The 19823-nt window shown below is 35.2% G+C and overlaps 1 protein-coding gene across 1 annotated transcript in view; it reads left to right on the top strand.

Annotated features, from left to right (window-relative positions):
- LOC108366109 (collagen alpha-1(XV) chain-like) overlaps positions 1-19332 on the top strand; it is a gene marked incomplete at its 3' end in the record, with an annotated part of 91360 nt that extends 72028 nt beyond the window's left edge. The window contains exons 9-11 of the mRNA XM_017620410.1: positions 752-766; positions 3746-3876; positions 19153-19332. Coding sequence (XP_017475899.1) covers positions 752-766; positions 3746-3876; positions 19153-19332 — 326 coding nt within the window. The remainder of the gene's footprint in view (positions 1-751; positions 767-3745; positions 3877-19152) is intronic.
- Between the last annotated feature and the right edge of the window lie 491 nt (positions 19333-19823).

The raw sequence follows: 19823 nt of genomic DNA, 5'->3' as shown, positions 1-19823 counted from the left end.
AGGGGATGAGAGAAATACAATTCCGACTTTACTGTTTTTGGACCACCCTAGTATACATGCGTATAAATAAATTGGATTTACTAAAGATATTTAAGAGTATGCAAAAACAAATACAGTTCGTAAGTTTTTACGACCAGATGTACAACTTGAATGTGATCATCTAAAAATTTTATTTCTTAATTCTATTCGTGGTTTTTCTTTAATTGTTTAACCTTATGAATTGCATGTAAATGTCCGCTTAATGTCTGCTTTTAAAGTTTTTATGCGAGCTCCTATTTTTTTATTTATTTTTTTTTTCAATTATATTCAAAAGCAAAACTATTTTTATTCCGCGCCTTCCAGCACCTCTAAAGTAATGAATTATATTTTTGATTTAATTTTGCTAATTTTGAGTTCATTACTTAAACGCTGATAAATCATTTGCACTTTTGATGTTGTGACGTCCAATATGTTTTGTAAAAGACAAGTCATGTGATAACAAAAAAAAAATTCAAATATTTTGCTAATGAACGAAATTTTTCTCTTTTTTCCAAATCAAACAAACAAAAATGAAATAACCAAAAATTAATTGGGGGATAAAAAAATAATTATGCTGCGCTCTTGCGTGTTGTAACGCTCTGCTTCGCTGCGTTGTGCTCTGCGCTACGCCGAATTCGTTAATGTACATAATTTAATATGAAAAAAAAATATATCTGCAAAATAACAATATCTAAATCACGCAATAAATCAACGTTCGCCGCTGACCGCACAGTGGTATCCACGCATGGTGAGTTCTAGAAATGACATATGTACAGCCAAACTGAAAGCAATCAAAGCACAAAATGTCCATTTCATTTAACTACTTAAATTAAGTTGTTTTATTGGTGTTCATTTTTATTTTTATCATTTTGTGTTCGGTTTTTTTTTCTTGAAATATGAATTTCAGATTTATTTAATTGCATTTTTTGTTTGCCTTTTTTACCAAGACAGCATCGTTTTAATTACTTGACAAATGAGCATAATTATGTGGTGCGCGGTTTCAGTTGATGTATTTTTCAATTCCTATCAAACAATTAACTGGAAAATTAAGCAAAAAAATGTCTATCAGTACAATGCTCAAGTATGGCAAAAAAATCATTTGAGTTTTTATAGTATTTTTTTTTACATGTACATGTTTTTATATTTATTTTTTTTTAATGTTATGTATTTTGCTCATAAAAATAAAATACCTTGTTCATGTCCATTATCTCAACTTGATGTTCATTTACAAATCCAAACATAGATATATACATATGTACATGAGGACATACTCATGTATTTACTTGCCTTCATACACTAGAGCGCGCCACCTTACAAGCAAACAAAAAAAAAATTGCCATACATCCCTGCATTTAGAGTATTTTTGCAAGGAAATTTCGAAAACGAAATTTTTTTTAAGGCGATTTCGATAACTGTGAATTTGGCTAACGGAATAACGCAAATGACTTAGTTATTAGCTTTTCAACCTTTCTCATTTCTCATTTTCGTTGTTGATTGTTTCCCACAGAGTAGGAGAACGAAAAACGGACACTGAAGATGGTAAAACGCAATGCCGAAACGGGTTTGTCTCCAAACTAAATTTGACAAGGGATATTGGAAAATCGTTCAACAATACTACAGTTCTAGAGTTCTTGAAAAAAAAAAAAGGTTATTTTGACAAAAAAAAATTAAGTGCGACATGCCAGATTCTCGCAGCACACGATATATTCGAAAAGGCAAAAAAAAATTCTGAGTAAAATTGTAATAGTTCTAGTGTTCCTGAAAAAAAAAAAATCTGCAAAGTTACGCCGAAAAAAGTTTTCAAAAAAGTCGAAAAAGTTTAATGTTAAAAAAAAATTTAAGTTAAATCTGTTTTGAGTACCTTTGCAATACTTCTGGAGCTCAACATTTTTTTTTGTGTAATTTTGCAGAACTCTAGGGCTTTTGAAAGGCTACTCAGAACAGCTTTAGTTTTTTTTTGTCAAAAATTCAAAAATTAACTTTTTCGCCTTTTTCAAAAAAAAAATCGGGATAATTTTGCAGAATTTCTTTTTCCGTCTCAGGAACTCTAGAACTATTGAAAATAAACTCAGAACAGTTTTATTTTTTTTTTTGTCAAAAATATTACTTTCTCGCCTTTTTCGAACAAAAAAGGGGTTTCAGTGTTATTTTGCAGAACTTTTTTTTCCTTCTCAGGAACTCTAGGAACTATTGAAAAGGTAATCAGAACTGTTTTAGTGTTTATTTTCTTTTCAAAAATTTTACTTGTTCAAAAAATTTGGTTCCTTGGCGTTATTTTGCAAAACGTTCTCTCTAGAACTATTGAAAAGTTACTAAGAACTGTTTTAATGTATTTTTTTCAAAAATTTTATCTTTTCAACTTTTTCGAAAAAAAAAATGTTTTTTGGCGTAATTTTGCAGAACTTTCTTTCTAGAACTGTTGAAAAGCTTGAGTAGCTATATTTTAATTTTTTTTTTTAAACATTAAACTTTTAATTATTTCGGCGTAATTTTTAAGAACCTTTTTTCCTTTACAGGAACTCTAGAACTATTAAAAAGCTACTTAGAACAGTTTCTTTTCGCGGCTTTCCGTATGCCAACTTCACCGACATACAATCTCGAGTGTTTTTTTTTTTCTTACGAACCTAGGAGTCACCTTTTTATATTTTTCGCTGGCGCCTACTTCATTTGGCAATAAAAAAAAATGCAACAGTCATGTGCACAATCAAAGTACTTGCTTATCAAAAATTTAATAGGAGAGCTTTAATTTACTGACATTAGGGTAGTAAGTTAGAGTGATGAGATAAGAAATCCGGTGCATACGTACTAGAACGGGGACTTAAAGTCATTAAGCTTAGAAGCAAAGAAATTTACTTCACGAGAAAGAACATCGATATATAATACTTTACGATGTGACTGTAAGTTCCGAAGATATGAGGAAAAATTAAAAATAAGGACCTCCAAGTTCGGTCACAAAATTAATTCGAAATTTCCTTCGAATCGAAATATTTCTATAGCAAAAAATTTAATCATTTCTAGCAAGCCTTACTTGACTCGCAGCGGGGTGGTAGTAACTGAGATCTGATGGGTAAGTACTAGAACGGGGTACTTGAGGTCAATGAACTTTTGTACAAAAAAGTTGGCTCCCCGAGACAAAAACATCGATATATTATACCTTGAATCCGACTGTAAATGCCTCAAAGATATGACGAGAAATGTCAAAAAGCGACCGTTGCTTCGGCCAAAAAGAAAAAAATGCTTTCGGAATTGCCTTGCAAAAATACTTTAGAATCAAAGGTGTACAGCGAACTTCTTTTTCTTGGTACAGTCTAATGTATGTATATAGATACATAAATGCGTTCGGATATTCCCAAAATCCTTTTCAAACATGCATAGTCACTTACGGGTACTCAACTCAACTATGCAAATAAATTTTAAATTATGTACTGGTTGGAAAATTATTTATTCGCATTAAATAAACAAAAATAAAAACATACACGCACAAACAAAAATTTTAGTGCCATTCAGAGTGGCATAAATTTCAATTGTAACGCACTTGTGCGAAAATCAAGCGTACTCATCCAAAAGCCACTTCATGATTCAAATACAACTTGTCTGTGTATGTGATTCTGCATGTACATATACATACATATATAGTATTTAAAATATATTTTTACACATGCAAAAATTATTTTCTCACTAACTTTTGTTCTTCTTCATTTTTATTTCATTATTTTCCCATCAACAGCTGCGCGTTGCTGCGCTCAATGAGCCGTACGTTGGTGACCTGCAAGGCATACGAGGTGCAGATTTCGCCTGCTATCGGCAGGGACGCAGAGCCGGCTTACTGGGCACATTCAAAGCCTTCCTATCATCCAGGTAATTAATTGAGTAGTTATGCAAATATTTTTCTATACATTTGCGCATTAATCCACGCTATATTGTTTTCAATTTAATTTACGCACAATTTCTGCTGATGAATTACACAAATTTACAACAAACCGCAGAAACTCAATTAAATAAATGCATAAATTGATTTGATTATGTTAGAAGTACAGTTTATTTAAGTTGGTCAATTAAATATGAAATTTTTGTAAGTTTCTGTTTCCTGTTTTATTAGTCATCAATTTGGATTTTCAAATTTAATTAAAAAGTGCAAATAATAAAATAGTAAACCGCGAAAGCAATTATGTGCTAATGGTGAAATATTGGTAACTAATTTTTTGTGCCTCCATTATTTGAAACCTTTGATGAAGCTAATTCAAAGGAAAAAATTTAAGTTTTTAAATAAAAAAAAATCGCAATAAACAAAAATAAAAAAAAAAATAAAAAGTAAAATATTGAGGGTATTTACAAGATGTTTGCAAAGTGCTTACATATATTTTAAAATCGGAAAATTTTACAAGAGTTTAAATATTTTGTTGTTGCCTTGAAGAGAAAAAAGGAATTTATAAATTCAGCTATGAATAAGTTTATGCGATAAAATTAGCAACATCTCTGCAAGTTCTGTGAGCGGTACTCATTCAGTCGACTTTAAAAAGCTTTTTTTCTTATAAGCCTTCCGAGCTCGACTTGTTACCCCTTTTTTTTAATTAAGCCTTCTAATTCGTCTCCTCATAAAAGCGGAAAATTTTCACAAAATATTTAATGATGATGAGACGCACCGCGACACGGTTGCTTCAACTCTTCCTTTATTTGACAGTCGTTTCCTAAAAAAAAAGGTACAGAGCTATTGAAAGGTTGAAGAAGTATCATTTTTATATAGCATTGCAATTCAATTAATCTTTCACCTTGGCTGCTCGAATTTCTAAAGATTAGTCCCATTTGTAAAACATTTTCGGGTCGGAAAAAGCGATTAGGACAGGTGGGTATGTAGTTGACCGTAGAATTTTTTTTTTATTTATTTATATAAAATCAATTTTTTTCTCAGAAAATTACTTATAAAAAAGCTAACGCTAAAACAGAGTACAAAAAAGATGAAAATTAAATAAAAAAGTGGCTATAAAAAGTGCCAGGATATGCAATTAAAAAAGATTTTTTTTAATTTGTTAATAAAAAAACTAAAAAGTTAAAAACACGCAAAACTTGTTTATTTCTTTCCATTCAATACATGTTCTCAATTAAATCGCAAATCGGACCATAAATGCAAGTTTTCCAAATATCACGACAGCTGCGCCACCTATCGGATTTTTTTTTTTTTAGTTGTTCCCTTTCAGATAAATAATAGGGGATATTCTAAATTTAAACTAAGTCGGACTATAGATGCTGTTCTTCGAAATATTTCGACCTCCGCGCCACCTACCGGCATAAACACGTTTTTTTCCAAATACCATGACAGCTGCGCCACCTATCGGAATTTATTTTTTTTTTTTTTTGTTCCCTTTCATATAAGTAATAGGAGATATTCTAAATAAAAACTAAGTCGGACTATAGATGCAGAGCTTCGGAATATTTCGACCTCCGCGCCACCTACCTGCTAAATTTTTTGGGAAGCTATTTTACTAAATGTATGTAAATAATTTAGATTCCAAATATGAACCATATCGGGCCATAAACACGTTTTTTTTTTCAATATCTCGACACCTGCGCCACCTATCGGATTAATTTATATCTGCAATCGCATTGTCATCGGGTTCGGAACTGACTTTGAAGTTTCAAATCTCTAGCTTTTCGAAAAATTGATTAAAGTTACACACAGGTTAAATAAAAGCCACAAAGCTAGACCTCAAATTCCGAGGGTAAAAATATAATTGCCAAATTTAACAACAAAAAGTGTAATCTGGCCTCACTGCTGGGAATTTTCAATTAGAAAATATAGTACATTACGATATTCAAGTCCTTATTGATGGAAGTAAGCAATGGCAAAGCTTTCAAACAAACTGTAAATTTTAATTAAATTTTGATCTTATGGAAACATCTTCGTATTTAAATTTTTAATATTTACAGTTACCGCGAAGCTTAGAAAATAAAAATTTTACTGCATGAAATTTATGATTTTTTCTTCAAGCTATGCTTTTTATTTAAAGCCAATTAAAGCTCTTCTGGCCACTTTATGTACAATGTCTTCGCCCCTCACCTTATTTTTTTTTATTTATTTAGTTGTTCAAATTAAAAATTTGTTGTAGCCCATCCACTTCACTTAAAAAGCACAAATTCAATTTCTGACCGGAAGCAAATATTTGGTCTACATTTGTGCTAATGGCAGTTAAGATAGTGATCAACAGCAAGAGTAGCAGCGGAAGCGTTGAAAAAAAAAAATAACGAGAAATAAATTGACAACAACTTACCGAAACGAGGAAAGGACAATTTGCAAGTTGAGCGCTGTTTACAAGTACCCTCATTATTTTCAATTACACCGCTTTTCTACATCCGACTACGATGATATGGTTGTTTAGGGAAACTGTGCTATTCGGCAGATGCTATGTACAAATTTTTGTTTGTATGTTTGCTAGCTTACCTCAACGTTGGCGGCGGCCACTAATAAAGCATATCACATAAATAATCAACCAACAGCGCTTGGCCTACAGGTGCTGCTATTAGTGACTTGACTGAAATTGAAGTTCACTGTAGCGTACACCTTTACGGTACATAGTAGCTTGACGAAGTATGAAGTTGCTTCTTTGTGCTTACAATCTCTTTTGTTACTCTATATCTACGTTTTCTTGAGTTAAGCAACTTACTCAGTTCGTGAAAGTAGCTTTAGTATCTAGTGTATGCTCTCGAGCTGTGACTGGGGCAGGACACTCAAGCGTGCATGCTAAGAAGCGGCCAAGGACAAGTGAAACAACACACGCTGCCAGCAGCAGCAACAAAAGTGGCGTGGCAAATATAATAAAACGCAGCATGGAAAGTTTGCTGCAAAGTGAAAGCGCTTTCTTGTTTTTCTTCGACTCGATCTCATTTACGGGACGCTTGTCATACAGCGAGTTGCTGCTGTGCTGCATCGTCCCTCAGTCTATGTTCGCTACATGCGTTGCTCTACATCAGCCAGTAACTCTCCTCGCGCCTTTCGCTACTTTGTTGGCTCTTATGTATGTATGTGTGTGTGTGCGTGTGTATAAACTAGCGCTGCGTAGTTAACTTGGTTTATTAAAAATATTAACCTAAATACTGAGCACACAACAACAACAACAACAACAACAGCCAGAGCAATTTTACTCCGCATCGACACACGAAATGTGCGAGTGAGCAAACGACCGACCGACCGACCGACCTGCTTATGATAATTTCTTCAAATTAAGCGCTTCCTATGCGTCGCTGCTGGCATTTCTGCTACCATTGCACAGAGCTCCTTCGCTGTCACCGATGCCGACGCCGTTGCTCTTTATTCATGCGTCAGCATAGTACTGTTTAACATAATTTAGTGTAAATTCAACAAAGGCAGGCAGCAATGAGTGGAAACGTACCTACATACATTCATGTACGCAATACAAGCAACGGCAATAGCAGCAGCGGGCAACGAGTTACACCAAAAGCGACAACAACTATGTATGTATGATGACTACGCTAGCAGCAACAATTTTAGCTATTTGGGTCAAGTTGAATAGTAAATGCTGCATACATTATGCAGCAGCTTCCATAATTGCCGCGTCACACCTCACAACGTCTAGTCCAAAGTGTATTTTTGCGTACATATATATATACATATGTAAAGGTTGTGCTTAGTATACACCTACAGTGGTGGCCACATAATTAGGCACGCTACTTCTTTACGCGTATTCATCGTTTATTTTTTCTTTATTGATTTTTTTTTTTTACAAAAATAAAGTTTGTAGCAGACGAAAAACCATGAAACCCAAGGTTTGAAAACATGCACAAGATTTATAAAAATTCGGCAATTTGATAAAAAAAAATAGCCAACAAAATTTTTTAATAAGAATTTTTAGGAAAAATTCTAGTATGCAGTTTTTAAGCCTATTCAATTATGTAAAGCAGTAGTGTCCCTAATTATTTGGCCACCACTGTACATATGTACATAAGTACAGTGCCAGTATTACAGGGCGTATGCGTTACTACGAGTACTAGGCACGGGCTGCTTGCGTAGACAATTTTTAATGACAAAGCTACAGCCTTTTCGCAATTGTGCAGAGGTCAAAGTGCATATTTGCATATAAGTATAAATCTTCTCTCACTATCTTCTTGGTTTTTCTTCTCCCTCTTTCTCTCTCACACTCCTACCTAAACGTGTCGCTGCTGCAATGTGTTAGGGTGTCTCGAGCTTCTAACAAATATTCGATTTTCATCACCCAGTAGTTCATGGAAAAAAAATTGTTTATAATTGACGAAGCTATTCAAATTTTCATATTCATAAAGCCGAAATTTACCCCAAAACGGGCAAGGGAAACTCGTGAATAAAGTTCTGATTCTGAAGCCAGTCGTTTACCAAAGGTTCCCTCAAGGATTTAGAAATTAAAATATCTCCGGATACATGTATGTATGTAAATCCCTGCTAATGGCCTAATGGAATACAAGTCGGCTGGATGTACTTCTCACCGAATAATTGTTTTAATAAATGTCGATATAGCAAAACGATCGAAGGTGTTGAACATTTTTTCCCGCCATTGGCCATTTTAGTCTAGAATAGGCGAGCTGTGTTTGGATTAAATTCCACGAAAGTCTGCTACTTTTTAGTTGGTTAGCCGGCATTAGCACGTATTTAGAAAATTTCCCGATAAGTTATTTGGCTATGTTCGAAATGTACCTAAAATAATTGGCTTGTACCGAATATACATTCAAATTTAAGAGGCTGAAGATTAGGCACAATTCTATCTAGTTTTACATCACTATTTCGCACCGCAAGCTCACTTCTTGCTCTTCTTCTTCAAAACTTGTTTAACGACACACCCGGTTGCTCTCAACTCGATTGGCGCAATCTTGTATTCTATGATTCTTGCGTGTTTTTGTTTTTTTAAATATCTCGACACCTACACCACCGCAGCATTGTCATCTGGTTCTCTGTGGGGATGGCAAATCGAACTTTCAACCAAAATCGACTTTTTGCTCCTGCCAGTCGAATTTTAGTGATCGGTTTTTAGTTTATGGANCGCAGCATTGTCATCTGGTTCTCTGTGGGGATGGCAAATCGAACTTTCAACCAAAATCGACTTTTTGCTCCTGCCAGTCGAATTTTAGTGATCGGTTTTTAGTTTATGGAAGTCAACTGAAGTCGTCTTTTCCTTTTCGACTTTTTTAAATTTATTTGCAGTAGCGTCTCTTAAATTAAAACTTTTCTTCTAACAATGGCGCAGAGGGCGCTGTCTAGTCTTGTTTTAAAAAAAATTGCCAATAAAACTAAAGTGAAATATGAAAAGTGTAGTAGAGAAATTAATTGTAATGATAATACAACATTGTGAAATCATTTAAGAGCAGCGCAAAAAGTTATTATACGAAAACAATTTCCTCGAATTTAAAAATAAGGCGCCTTCTTCTGTAGATATTTCATAATCTTCAGTTAGTAGTGAGCTAAGATATACATAGCTTTTTATTTGAATTCTTTCATGCAAGAAAGCTTTTCTCCATGAGTTCATCTAAGTTTCTTCATACAGCCTTTGGTTCGAATTTGATCAATCAGTAAGGTAAAAAATTGTAAACACCGATCGAAATTTTGCTGGTGGAATTCCAGTTGAGATGCAACATTAGTCGTGTCCATGATTCCAATACACCAGCTATCTGGATTGCTTTAAAGGAAAGAAATTTTTAGAATTTTTTTTTTGTGAAAATTTTTTAATTACATATCATATCAAATATAAAAAACCCTCACAACCAGCATTTTCATGCTGTAGCTATGTATAACTGACGCAATTTTCATTTTTTTTTTACCCAGCGTGGAATTTCACTAAATTACAGAATATTCTAAAGACCACTTATAAATCATGGTATTTTTGGTGTATTCTGTTTTTATTTAATAAAAAGTCTACTTTTCTTCGTTGATCGGTCGACTTTTTAAACTCGATACTAAAGAGCCGATCAAAAAGTCGAAAGTCGACTTTCTAGTAAAGTCTAATAACCCTAGTTCTGAGCTAAGTTTCATATCTTTAGCTCATCGGGAAGTTGGTTTAAAATTCATTGCAAGATTTGGTTCTACAAAGATTGAACTTAATAAAAGCTTGTAAAAAATCTTAATTTAAGGATGTCCCTGGGGTAACAGCAACCACTTCTGCTGAGCCATCCTAATGCTCATGTTTATTTGTAAAGTCGTAACGCTTCCTTCGGCTATGTCTTGTCTATTTACGCCAGCTGTGGCAGGTTGTCTTCGCACAACTACTACTAGTAGTATTTGCCTGCAGTTACAACACTGCATAACATGCCAGCACCTACTTGAGTACACCCAAACATATATGTATATGTACATACATATAAACATAAGCATAGAGTTCAGTAGCTTCCTGTTTGCACAGCATGTTGTCTTCCGCTAACCAGTAGCCGGCAGCAATGCGCATCGGTTGTACGTTTTCCTGTCACTCAGCGCATATTTCGTTGCATTTGCGATTGCTTACTACACATTTAGTTGCTGCGTTTGAATGCTTATGCACACAGCCACACACAACCTCCTATATGTAAATACATGCGTACCCATGCATTTAGCGAAGTTAATTTGCTTAGTGTTCTTTGCAGTTTTCTTAGCCCCTCGCAGGCACTACTATGTACATGCTCACACACATTCTCATATACTACATATGTATGTAGTTATTTCTTTAAGTGCCGCATGGCTGTAGCATAAACTCACCTTTTAATTAGTCGCAAAGACGTTGCTGCTGCCACTTGTCTGTTCATTTCAACTGCAACTGATGACAATCTCTCGCTGCAAATGGGTACAGCTGCATTTGCGTACGCTTGTTTGACGCATATTTCTTAACGTTTTCACATCTTTGCAGCAGCTTTGCACCACATTCTTTCTTCCGTGCAAAAGCACAGAGCGATTCGAATTTACTTTGCTTTTTAGTACTTGAAAATAATTGCTAGAGCTGGGCGGATGACTGCTGATTTGACTTTTAATTAAAACAAACAAGTGTTTCGTTTATTTTGTGAGTCGTTTGTTACTCCTCTTGTCACTGAAGAAATTGTAGTACATAAATAGAAATCTGATACTCCTATCAAACGCTGTGTTCTAGAGAAATTGGAGAAATCAACTATTTTTTTTTTTTGCACTTGACACAACTTCAGCGAAAAAATTCAGCGATATTTTAAAGCTTTACAAGGGAAATACTTTTTTTTTATAGAAAAGCATTCCCTAGGATCTTAGTTACACTCATGAAAAATTAGGAAAATGGCTGATTTCACCATGCGACAAAAACAAAAAAAAATATTACAAAACACGAAAATTTTAACATACTCACGAAACTATGGGCCAAGTATAGCAAAACCGCGTTTTTAGTTTTTCACTCTGACGTCAGAATTTTATTTAAAACACTTTAAAATTTCAAAAGAATGATTAATTCAAAAAAATAAAAAAAAAAACATCGGTGTAATGGAGAATAACAATATTGGTACTAAATAAAAGAGAAAATCTTGTAAGATTTAAAAAAAGCTTAAGCTTTTCGGTTCACAAGGACAAATAGGTACTGATAATGCGCTTTAATGATTTTTATTTTTTAAAGCTAATTAAGTTAGGGTAACGAAATATGAGAATTTGGTCGTCTATATATTAGTGCTTAACACAAATTTTTTTAGAATTAAATATTGCAAATTTTCACTGATATTCAAGGACAAAATTTTAAAAGGACCTTTTCCATACCCATTCGTCCTTATGCACCAAAAAATTTAATCTTTAGCAATTGTACAGAGTTTAGGTCTTTTATTTATTTTTTTACGTCGCACTAAATTTTTTAAATAATTTTTAACCGACTTCACAAATAAGAGAAGGTGTTACCTCACAAGTAGTCCCATACTAATCTCGCTTAAATCCGATATTGGATCATGAAGAAATTAACGACAATCCTAAATTTTTATAAGGGGAATTGAATTCGGTTTTTTTTTTGCTTAAAAATTGCTTGTTTGAATTTATCATATACATATGTACAACTTTGAGACATAAAGCCCTTAAAAAAAAATCCTGATGTCAGAGAAAAAAACTAAATACGAAGTTTTACTATATTTTGCCCATAGTTTCTCAAATTTGTCTACTTTTCCGTGTGTAAAATATGCTGTCGCACGGTGTATTACAAAAATAAGTAGATATATAAGTAGATTTCAAAAAAAGGAGAATTCGTCGCAATTTTTTTATTGTTTTTTTATTAGAAAAAGAAAGACCTTTATTTTGCTGCTTATATTATGTTATTATATCTGGATTCTATACTTCAGGACTTTTTCGGTATTTTTTCGGTAAATTTTCGGTACCTTTTCGGTGTATTTTCCGTACTATTTCGTTATTTTTTCTCTACTTTTTCGGCACTTGTTCCCAACTTGCTCCAAATCGGTCCCGAACTAGCCCCAAATTTGGGCCCAAACGAGCCCCGACATAATCCCGAAATGGTCCTGAACTATTAATTTGAGACTTAAATTATAAAAGTCCTTTCATAATAATCATGGGCGAGACAAATTTGCTTAAGCCTTCAAAACCTTTTATTTTGAGACTTATATTATAATGATATTTCTGGACTATGTAGTTAAGAACCTTTTGAGGCCTTTAAGGTACTTTTCCGGTACCTTTCTAACATTTTTACGGTAGGTACTATTTTGGTATTTTTCGGTATATTCGCCGTATTCTTTCCATAATTTTTCAGCACTAGTTGCAAATTTGTCCCAAATCATTCTCGACTTAACGTCAAACTGGGCGCGAAATGGTCTCGAACTATTATTTTGCGACTTATATTACAAAAGTCTTTTCATAACAATCAGCGTCATTTCAGGACTACATTGTTCTGAACTTTTTGAGGTCTTTTGGATACTTTTCCGGCACCTTAACGGTATTTTTCCGGTGCTGCTTCGGTACTTTTCTGTATTTTTCGGTACTATTTCGATAGATTATCGGTATTTTTTTCATACTTTTGCTGCACTAGTTCCGAATTTATCCCGAATCGGTTTCGAACGAGTCCTGATATGATACCGATCAAGTTGTATCCTTTATTTTTGTACTTTGTAGCTTTAATTCTGGACGACATAGTTCAGGACTTTTTTTGTTACCGCTTCGATACTTTTCGTTATTTTTCGGTACTTTTCGTTACTTTTCGGTACTATTTGGGTACATTTTCGGTATTTTTCCATACTTTTTCAGCTCTAGTTCCGACCTTGTCCAAAATCGGTCCCGAACTAGTTCCAAACTGCGCCCGAATGAGTCCTGAAATGATCCGAACAAGCCACGTCCCGTGAAAATTGCAGAAAGTAATGGAATGTTTTTGGTGCATCATTTCGAATTTATGCTTGTCCAAGAAGCGGTGAAAAAGGGCTTCCCTGCCCAGTTTCTATATTTCAATATTTATCCAATATGAATTTTATTTCGCAATAAACATATAGGATATGAACCTTAAATAAATATCTAACTTGAATTTGTATGACCTTTATGAATTAAGGAAGCAATTTTAGAAGAAATCCTACAAAAGTCCTTCACCATCTTACATCTTACAAGAGACATTCTTTAAGCCCTTCATGGGTAACAAAAACAGAAGAACTTAAACTTGTGTCATTCCTTACAAAAAAGAAAGGAAGAAGAAATGCAATTTTGGAGGCCTTTTGGCAGCAGAAATTCGAAACAGAGATGATCGATGACTCAGCTAATGCAGACGTCCTTAGAGATGTAGAAGGGAAAAATTTGAAATTCCTAGAAGTGGGGATTCAGAACAAGGAAAGTTTAAACTTCATTATTTAAACTTAGCGATTATTTCGAAAGTAAAATAAAAGTAAATGAAAAATTTTTTAAATAAATTTTATATAACTTTCCTCAATTTATTTCTGAGATCACCTTTTACTCGCCTAATTGAAAGCGGATTTAATCGCATTCAAAAAAGCATTCAGCATATAATTTTGGTGTATATATAAAAAAGCTTAATAATTCAAAATCAATTTCAATGGCATAACTGTTAGCAAATAAAATGTTGCTCCAATATCAATAAGGATATTTCAAATGGAAAACAATTCCTACTAGCTTACGGTATAATATCATTATTTTTATAAACACATGCATTAAGTGGCTGAAATTGCCTACTTATTGAAAATTCGATTTCCAAAATTAGATAAAAATTCTTTTGATGTCGCATTGCTTTTATACATACATATGTACATAGAAAATGCATATAAGCTACGTTAGCAAAAGCATTTAATTAATTCCGAAATTATAAAGTCCACGCATTTTTCATCGCCTAGAAAAAAAAAATACAAGTTAAAATGGCTTTGCCATCTTCAGTGCCTTGCTCTTCCAACAAAAGTACGTACTNAAGACAGTCCACAGTGGTATGGTATGGCAAGCCTTAAATTATGGCAAAACAATTTTCATAAGCCACAAGCAGAGGTACAAGTATTTAGTAGAGCAGCGAGCAGGGGAAGCAGTGGTGAAAAAGTCGCATAAATACGCAGCTGAAGAAGCTGGTAGTGGCAGAGGGGAAGGAGGAAATAATTTAGACTGCGGAGGGGGCGAAATAAGTTTGCGAATACAAAAATTTTAAGCTCTGACTCCTCAAACTTTACATTTGCGCCACCGCGTATGGTTTCAATGACTTGGCGCTAACGTAGCATGTGGCACATATGTATGTATGTATGTATGTATAGCAGTTGCCGAGCGAAAAGCGCATTTATGAACGTGACATCCCCTGACACGGCATAAAGTGGCGCACAGAGAGAAAACAAAAGCCTTATCATCGTTTGATCAAATTAAAATAATTGCGCTTAAGCACCTGAAATTATGCTACAGTTGGTTGCTATTGTTGTTGCTGTTGCTGGTATTGTTTTCTTTTTTTTTTCGTCTTCCTCTTAACTTCACACATTTGTTTTTCGCATGCGGGTGTGTTTGTCACTTCCGTGGTGCTTACAGTACTACAGGTACTACATACTTACATATCTATATAAAGACATATATATGTACTTATACAGCTTTTCTATGAATACTGTCGCTGCCACTGACAGATGCGCAAATAAATGGAAACAAAGCAAAATAAGCATATTGAATGAGATAAGCGTGATAACAGCAACCGCAGCATGTGTTTGCCCACTTATCTCGCATGTCATGGTGTTTGCACGCTTCTGGTTTTGAATTAAAATGTAAATATGTAAACATAAATATTTACTTGAAATATATTTTACGTGAATTTTAAGGAAATAATTCTGCATAATATGTATTAAGAGCGTAGTTATTTTTTAAGTCGCACGAATGATGATTTTTTCCGGATTTTTTTTTTTTTAAGAATATACATTTTTTATATGTATAGATATTGAACTACTCGACTCGAAGTGGTAAAATGAACTCATAATAATATTTTACGCCTAAATACACTTTTTTGGATAATATTAGCGGATCTATGGATCGCAAAGAAGTTTTCACCTTTTGCACGGAATCATTGAGTATGCTGACCAAATTCAGACATCGCGGCCGAAAAACAATTTTTTTTCGTGCTGTCGAAAGCGGCTTTGAAATCGATAAATAGATGGTGCGTGTCGTATATCTTTTCTCAATAATTTACCGTATTGTGAATTCCTGATCTATGGTGGATTTGCCAGGTCTAAAGCCACACCGGCCCATTCAGTTCGTTGGCGGTGGGCTTCAGCCTTTCACACAATACACAATAAAAGACCTTGGAAACTATGCGTAGAAGGCTGATCCCGCGGTAGTTGGCGCGAATGGCGGGGTCACCTTTCTTGTGGATTGGGCAGAACACACTTAAATTCCAGTCGTCGGGCATGCATTCAACTGACATTCTGCACAAGAGTTGATGCATTCACCTTATCAACTCCACCGCCACCGTAGATGAATAGCTCGGCTGGCAGGCCGTCACCTCCAGCAGCTTTGTTGTTTTTCAGTCGCGTAATCGCTATTCGTACCTCGTCCTCGACTGCGGGCTCGGGTTCGTTTTCACCACTACTTTCAGTGCTGCTGCCATTCAATAGGGCGGAAAACTGTTCCTTTCATACTTAAAGTACATTCGGTCACTAAGTCGCCATTGTTGTTCTTACAGGAGTTCGTCCTGATCTTGCAAACTTTCCATAAGTCTTCTAACTCTCTGATAAAATTTTGGGCATTTTTCCTCTCTGCCAGCATTTCCAGCGCTTCGCACTCACGAATTTTGGCCTCTCTCTTGCGGCAAATACGTCTCGCTTCCTTCTTCAGCATCCTATAACGGTCCCACATGGCCCGTGTTGCTCCCAGTCGCAGCGTAGCCCTGTAAGCAGCATCTTTTTTCTCTGCAGCTTCTTGACACTCCTCATCGTACCAGTTGTTCTTTCGAGCTCGCTGACATCCTACTATTTCTTCGGTGGTGGTACTTAATGTGCGGGAAATGTGGCTCCACTGCTCGCATATGTTTATGTAGGTTTGTTAAAGAGTGCTCTCAGAGAGCAGCTGTGTGATTCGAGTGGCGAATAAATTGACCGTCTATTGTGATTGCAGCATTTCAACTTTTAGACGGAGTTTACGTACGTCTAAAACACTGGAAGCATGCCTTCTGTCTAGAATAACATGATCGATTTGGTTTCTCGTTTTTCGATCCTCAGACAGCCACGTAGCTTGATGGATCTTCTTATGCTGGAACCGTGTACTACATATTACCATGTTTCGCGCCCTGGCTATGTCGATCAGCCTCAGACCGTTATCGGATGTTTCATCGTAGAGCCTAAATTTTCCAACAGTGGCGATCGTGTCGGGGGCAGCGCTCATATGTTCTCTCCAAGCACTCATAGAAGAGATCCTTGGACACCCCAACCTTCTCTACCGTGGGAGCATGGGCACAGATGAGCGAGATATTGCAGAATCTCGATTTCATGCGGATTGTGGCTAGACGTTCGTCCAGCGGGACTAACGCCAGAACTCGGCGACGAAGTCTCTCTCCCACCACAAATCCAATACCGTATTTTCACTCCCTTACGCCGCAACTGTAGTAGACATCGCAAAGGCTCCATGCTTCCTTCCTCGCCCCGTCCATCGCATTTCATGGATGGCGGTGGCGTCAGCCTTTATTTACCCTAGGGCCTCAACCATCCGGGCAGAGGACCTTCCCCATTAAGGGTCCGGATATTCCAGGTGCATACCCTCAAATCATAGTGCTTTCTACGTTTGTCGTCAAAAAAGGGGATCTCATCCGTGGCTCCTCACTTTAGCTCAATTCCAAACGATTGTTTTGTCGCCACCCAGAGGATACGTGGATATAAATATCCGGATGTTGTGAGCTGCGATTTGAATGGCAATCAAAAGCTTTTCTCATTTACGTGGACCTCTGCGCACAGAAACATCCCCCAAATATCTCCACTTGAGTCTAAATACCCCTCCTTCGGACCTTTGTCAGGCGATTAACCGGCGGTATACCAAATAAGTATATGTTAGGTGCTCCTGGCTAATTTAATATCAGGATACTGCTTCGTTAAAAAATCGATATTTCTGTGACTCAGAAACCTTTCCGTCCCGATGTTGGTACCCGACATACTTATGAGAGCCCTCTTCAACTGAGCCTGGATACATGTGGCTACGTAAGCACATGCCAGTTTGTGTACCTGTTGTGTGCTTCCGTCAACCCAGATGATGGTTGTTTAAGCTCTTACCGTTAGAAAGGCAAAACTCGAGGATGTTGTTGTGTATATATCAGGGAACGAACATAACAATTATTTGATGAAAATTGTCATTGAAAAATTCACTATGAAGGAAACGTTCTACAACTAAGTGATATATACCAATCCATTTCTTTTTTCACCGAGAACCAAATTTGAAAATAAATTTTTATTTGCAATTTTTATGTAACTTTAAAAAAATATAACAATTTTTGATTTTTATTTTATAAATCCAAAATAACAATATTTTTTTATTTTTATCTAAATAATCTGCAAATAACAGTTTTTTTGATTTTTTTTGTTATAAGTATGTTTTAAAAAATAAAAGTCATTGACTGATTTAGTTAGATGACTTTTAAAAATTAAAGTCACTGACTGATTTTTATTTATGACTTTTACAAAATAAAAGTCCTCGATAACTGTTATCTAAGACATATAATTTGAAAATCAAAAATAACTGTTATTTTGGATTTATAAAATAAAAATCAGAAATAACTGGTATTTGAGGAGTAATTAAATCAAAGTAAAAAAATAACTTATAGATCGATTTTTTTAATAAAAGTCTTAACTGTTACGGTCCGGCCCGGCCTGTTTGAATTTAACTTTTTAAACACGTGGCAACCCACTTTCAATACCTCAAAAATATTCTTAGCATTCAACCTAAAGATTTCTTAACACTCCTTCGTTTCACATTCATATTTTTATGTTTCATATAAACCAAATTCGACATTTCAAAACTACTACTTTTTGAAACCCCTTTCATTTGATACCCACATGTGTATACATATTTTTCTTATCTAATATGGTTTTTTAAACAGGTGGTAACCCTCCTATAGTTCAGCTAATAAACAAAGCTTTTAAAAACCATTTCGGTTGATACCCAGTTTGTAATAATTGATTAATTTTTTTTTAATAATTTGAATATGATTTTTTATAAGGTGGCAACTCTTTTCGAAAAAGTAAAACCTTATTGCACATACAGTCCAAGCCTTAATTTGAATTTAATTGTTCAACAGGTGGCAACTCTTTTCCAAAAAAATAAACATCTTCAGGCCAAGCGCTTTAATTTGACACCTCATTTTGGAAAATCGAAAGAAACGGTGCAGATCTTTTATGCTGAACAAAGAATGCCTTCGCGTAATATATATATAGACGTATATATGTAGATAAAAGTTAATAAAGTAAGCTAGTCCAAAGTCTTGTGTCCTTGCTTTGATTTTTAATTTTGCTCAAGGAATTACTATGAAGAAGAAACATTATTTCAAAGTCAGATAAGGAATTCAAATTTTCCTTTTTACTGATATTCTTCACCAAAAACAAGCGCATTATAAAATCTACTTGAACTTTTTTTAGTCTTTTGTTTGCTTTCTCTACCCTTTCTACACTTTCTGTCATTTCATTTTGTACATACCTTTGCAATTACAAATATTTACACTTATTTAAATTTCCATTTATCTTCTCTCCCATTCGCAGAGTGCAAAATCTTGACTCAATTGTACGTGTCGCAGACCGCGATCTACCGGTGGTCAATACCAGAGGCGACGTACTCTTCAACTCGTGGAAGGGCATCTTTAATGGTCAAGGTGGCTTCTTCTCGCAAGCGCCGCGCATTTACAGTTTTAGCGGCAAAAATGTCCTAACAGATCCATTGTGGTAAGTATCCTATTACTGCTACGATTATTATGTATGTACATATGTGCGTGTGTACGCCTGCTAAGCCTACTTCGGCCACGTTTTTTTTTTCGGTGTTTTTGTTGTTTGTTTTGCCTGCTTCTGTACATTGTGTACACTTTAATCTTTCCATTCACGTTTCATTGTGGTCGCACAGCACATCCATACAACAATGGAGTGTAAGCTGCTTGTTGAAAGAAAAAAAAGTAAAAAAAAAAATGGAAAACAACAATAATTATATTATGTAAACCCAAGGCGTGCTCAACTTTGCATTGAGCAAGTGCGATTACGGTGTGTACGTACGCGCCAGGTTACCGACGACACTATCTCGCCGTTAGCGTGTGCTCAGGTGGCAGATTGCCAGCTTAGCCACATTGAAGTTTGAATGTATGTATGTATGTGTGGGGCGCTCGACGTGCCTTAGCATAAATTTCTCTGCGCGAATGTCAGATTTTCTATTAAAATGCGGTCTA

This window comes from Rhagoletis zephyria, unplaced genomic scaffold, assembly GCF_001687245.7.
Source record: "Rhagoletis zephyria isolate East Lansing unplaced genomic scaffold, Rhagoletis_zephyria_1.1 Rzeph_scaffold_02146, whole genome shotgun sequence".
Lineage (NCBI taxonomy): Eukaryota > Metazoa > Arthropoda > Insecta > Diptera > Tephritidae > Rhagoletis > Rhagoletis zephyria.
Note: the sequence above shows the minus strand (reverse complement) of the source record. Positions and strands in the feature narration are given on the sequence as shown.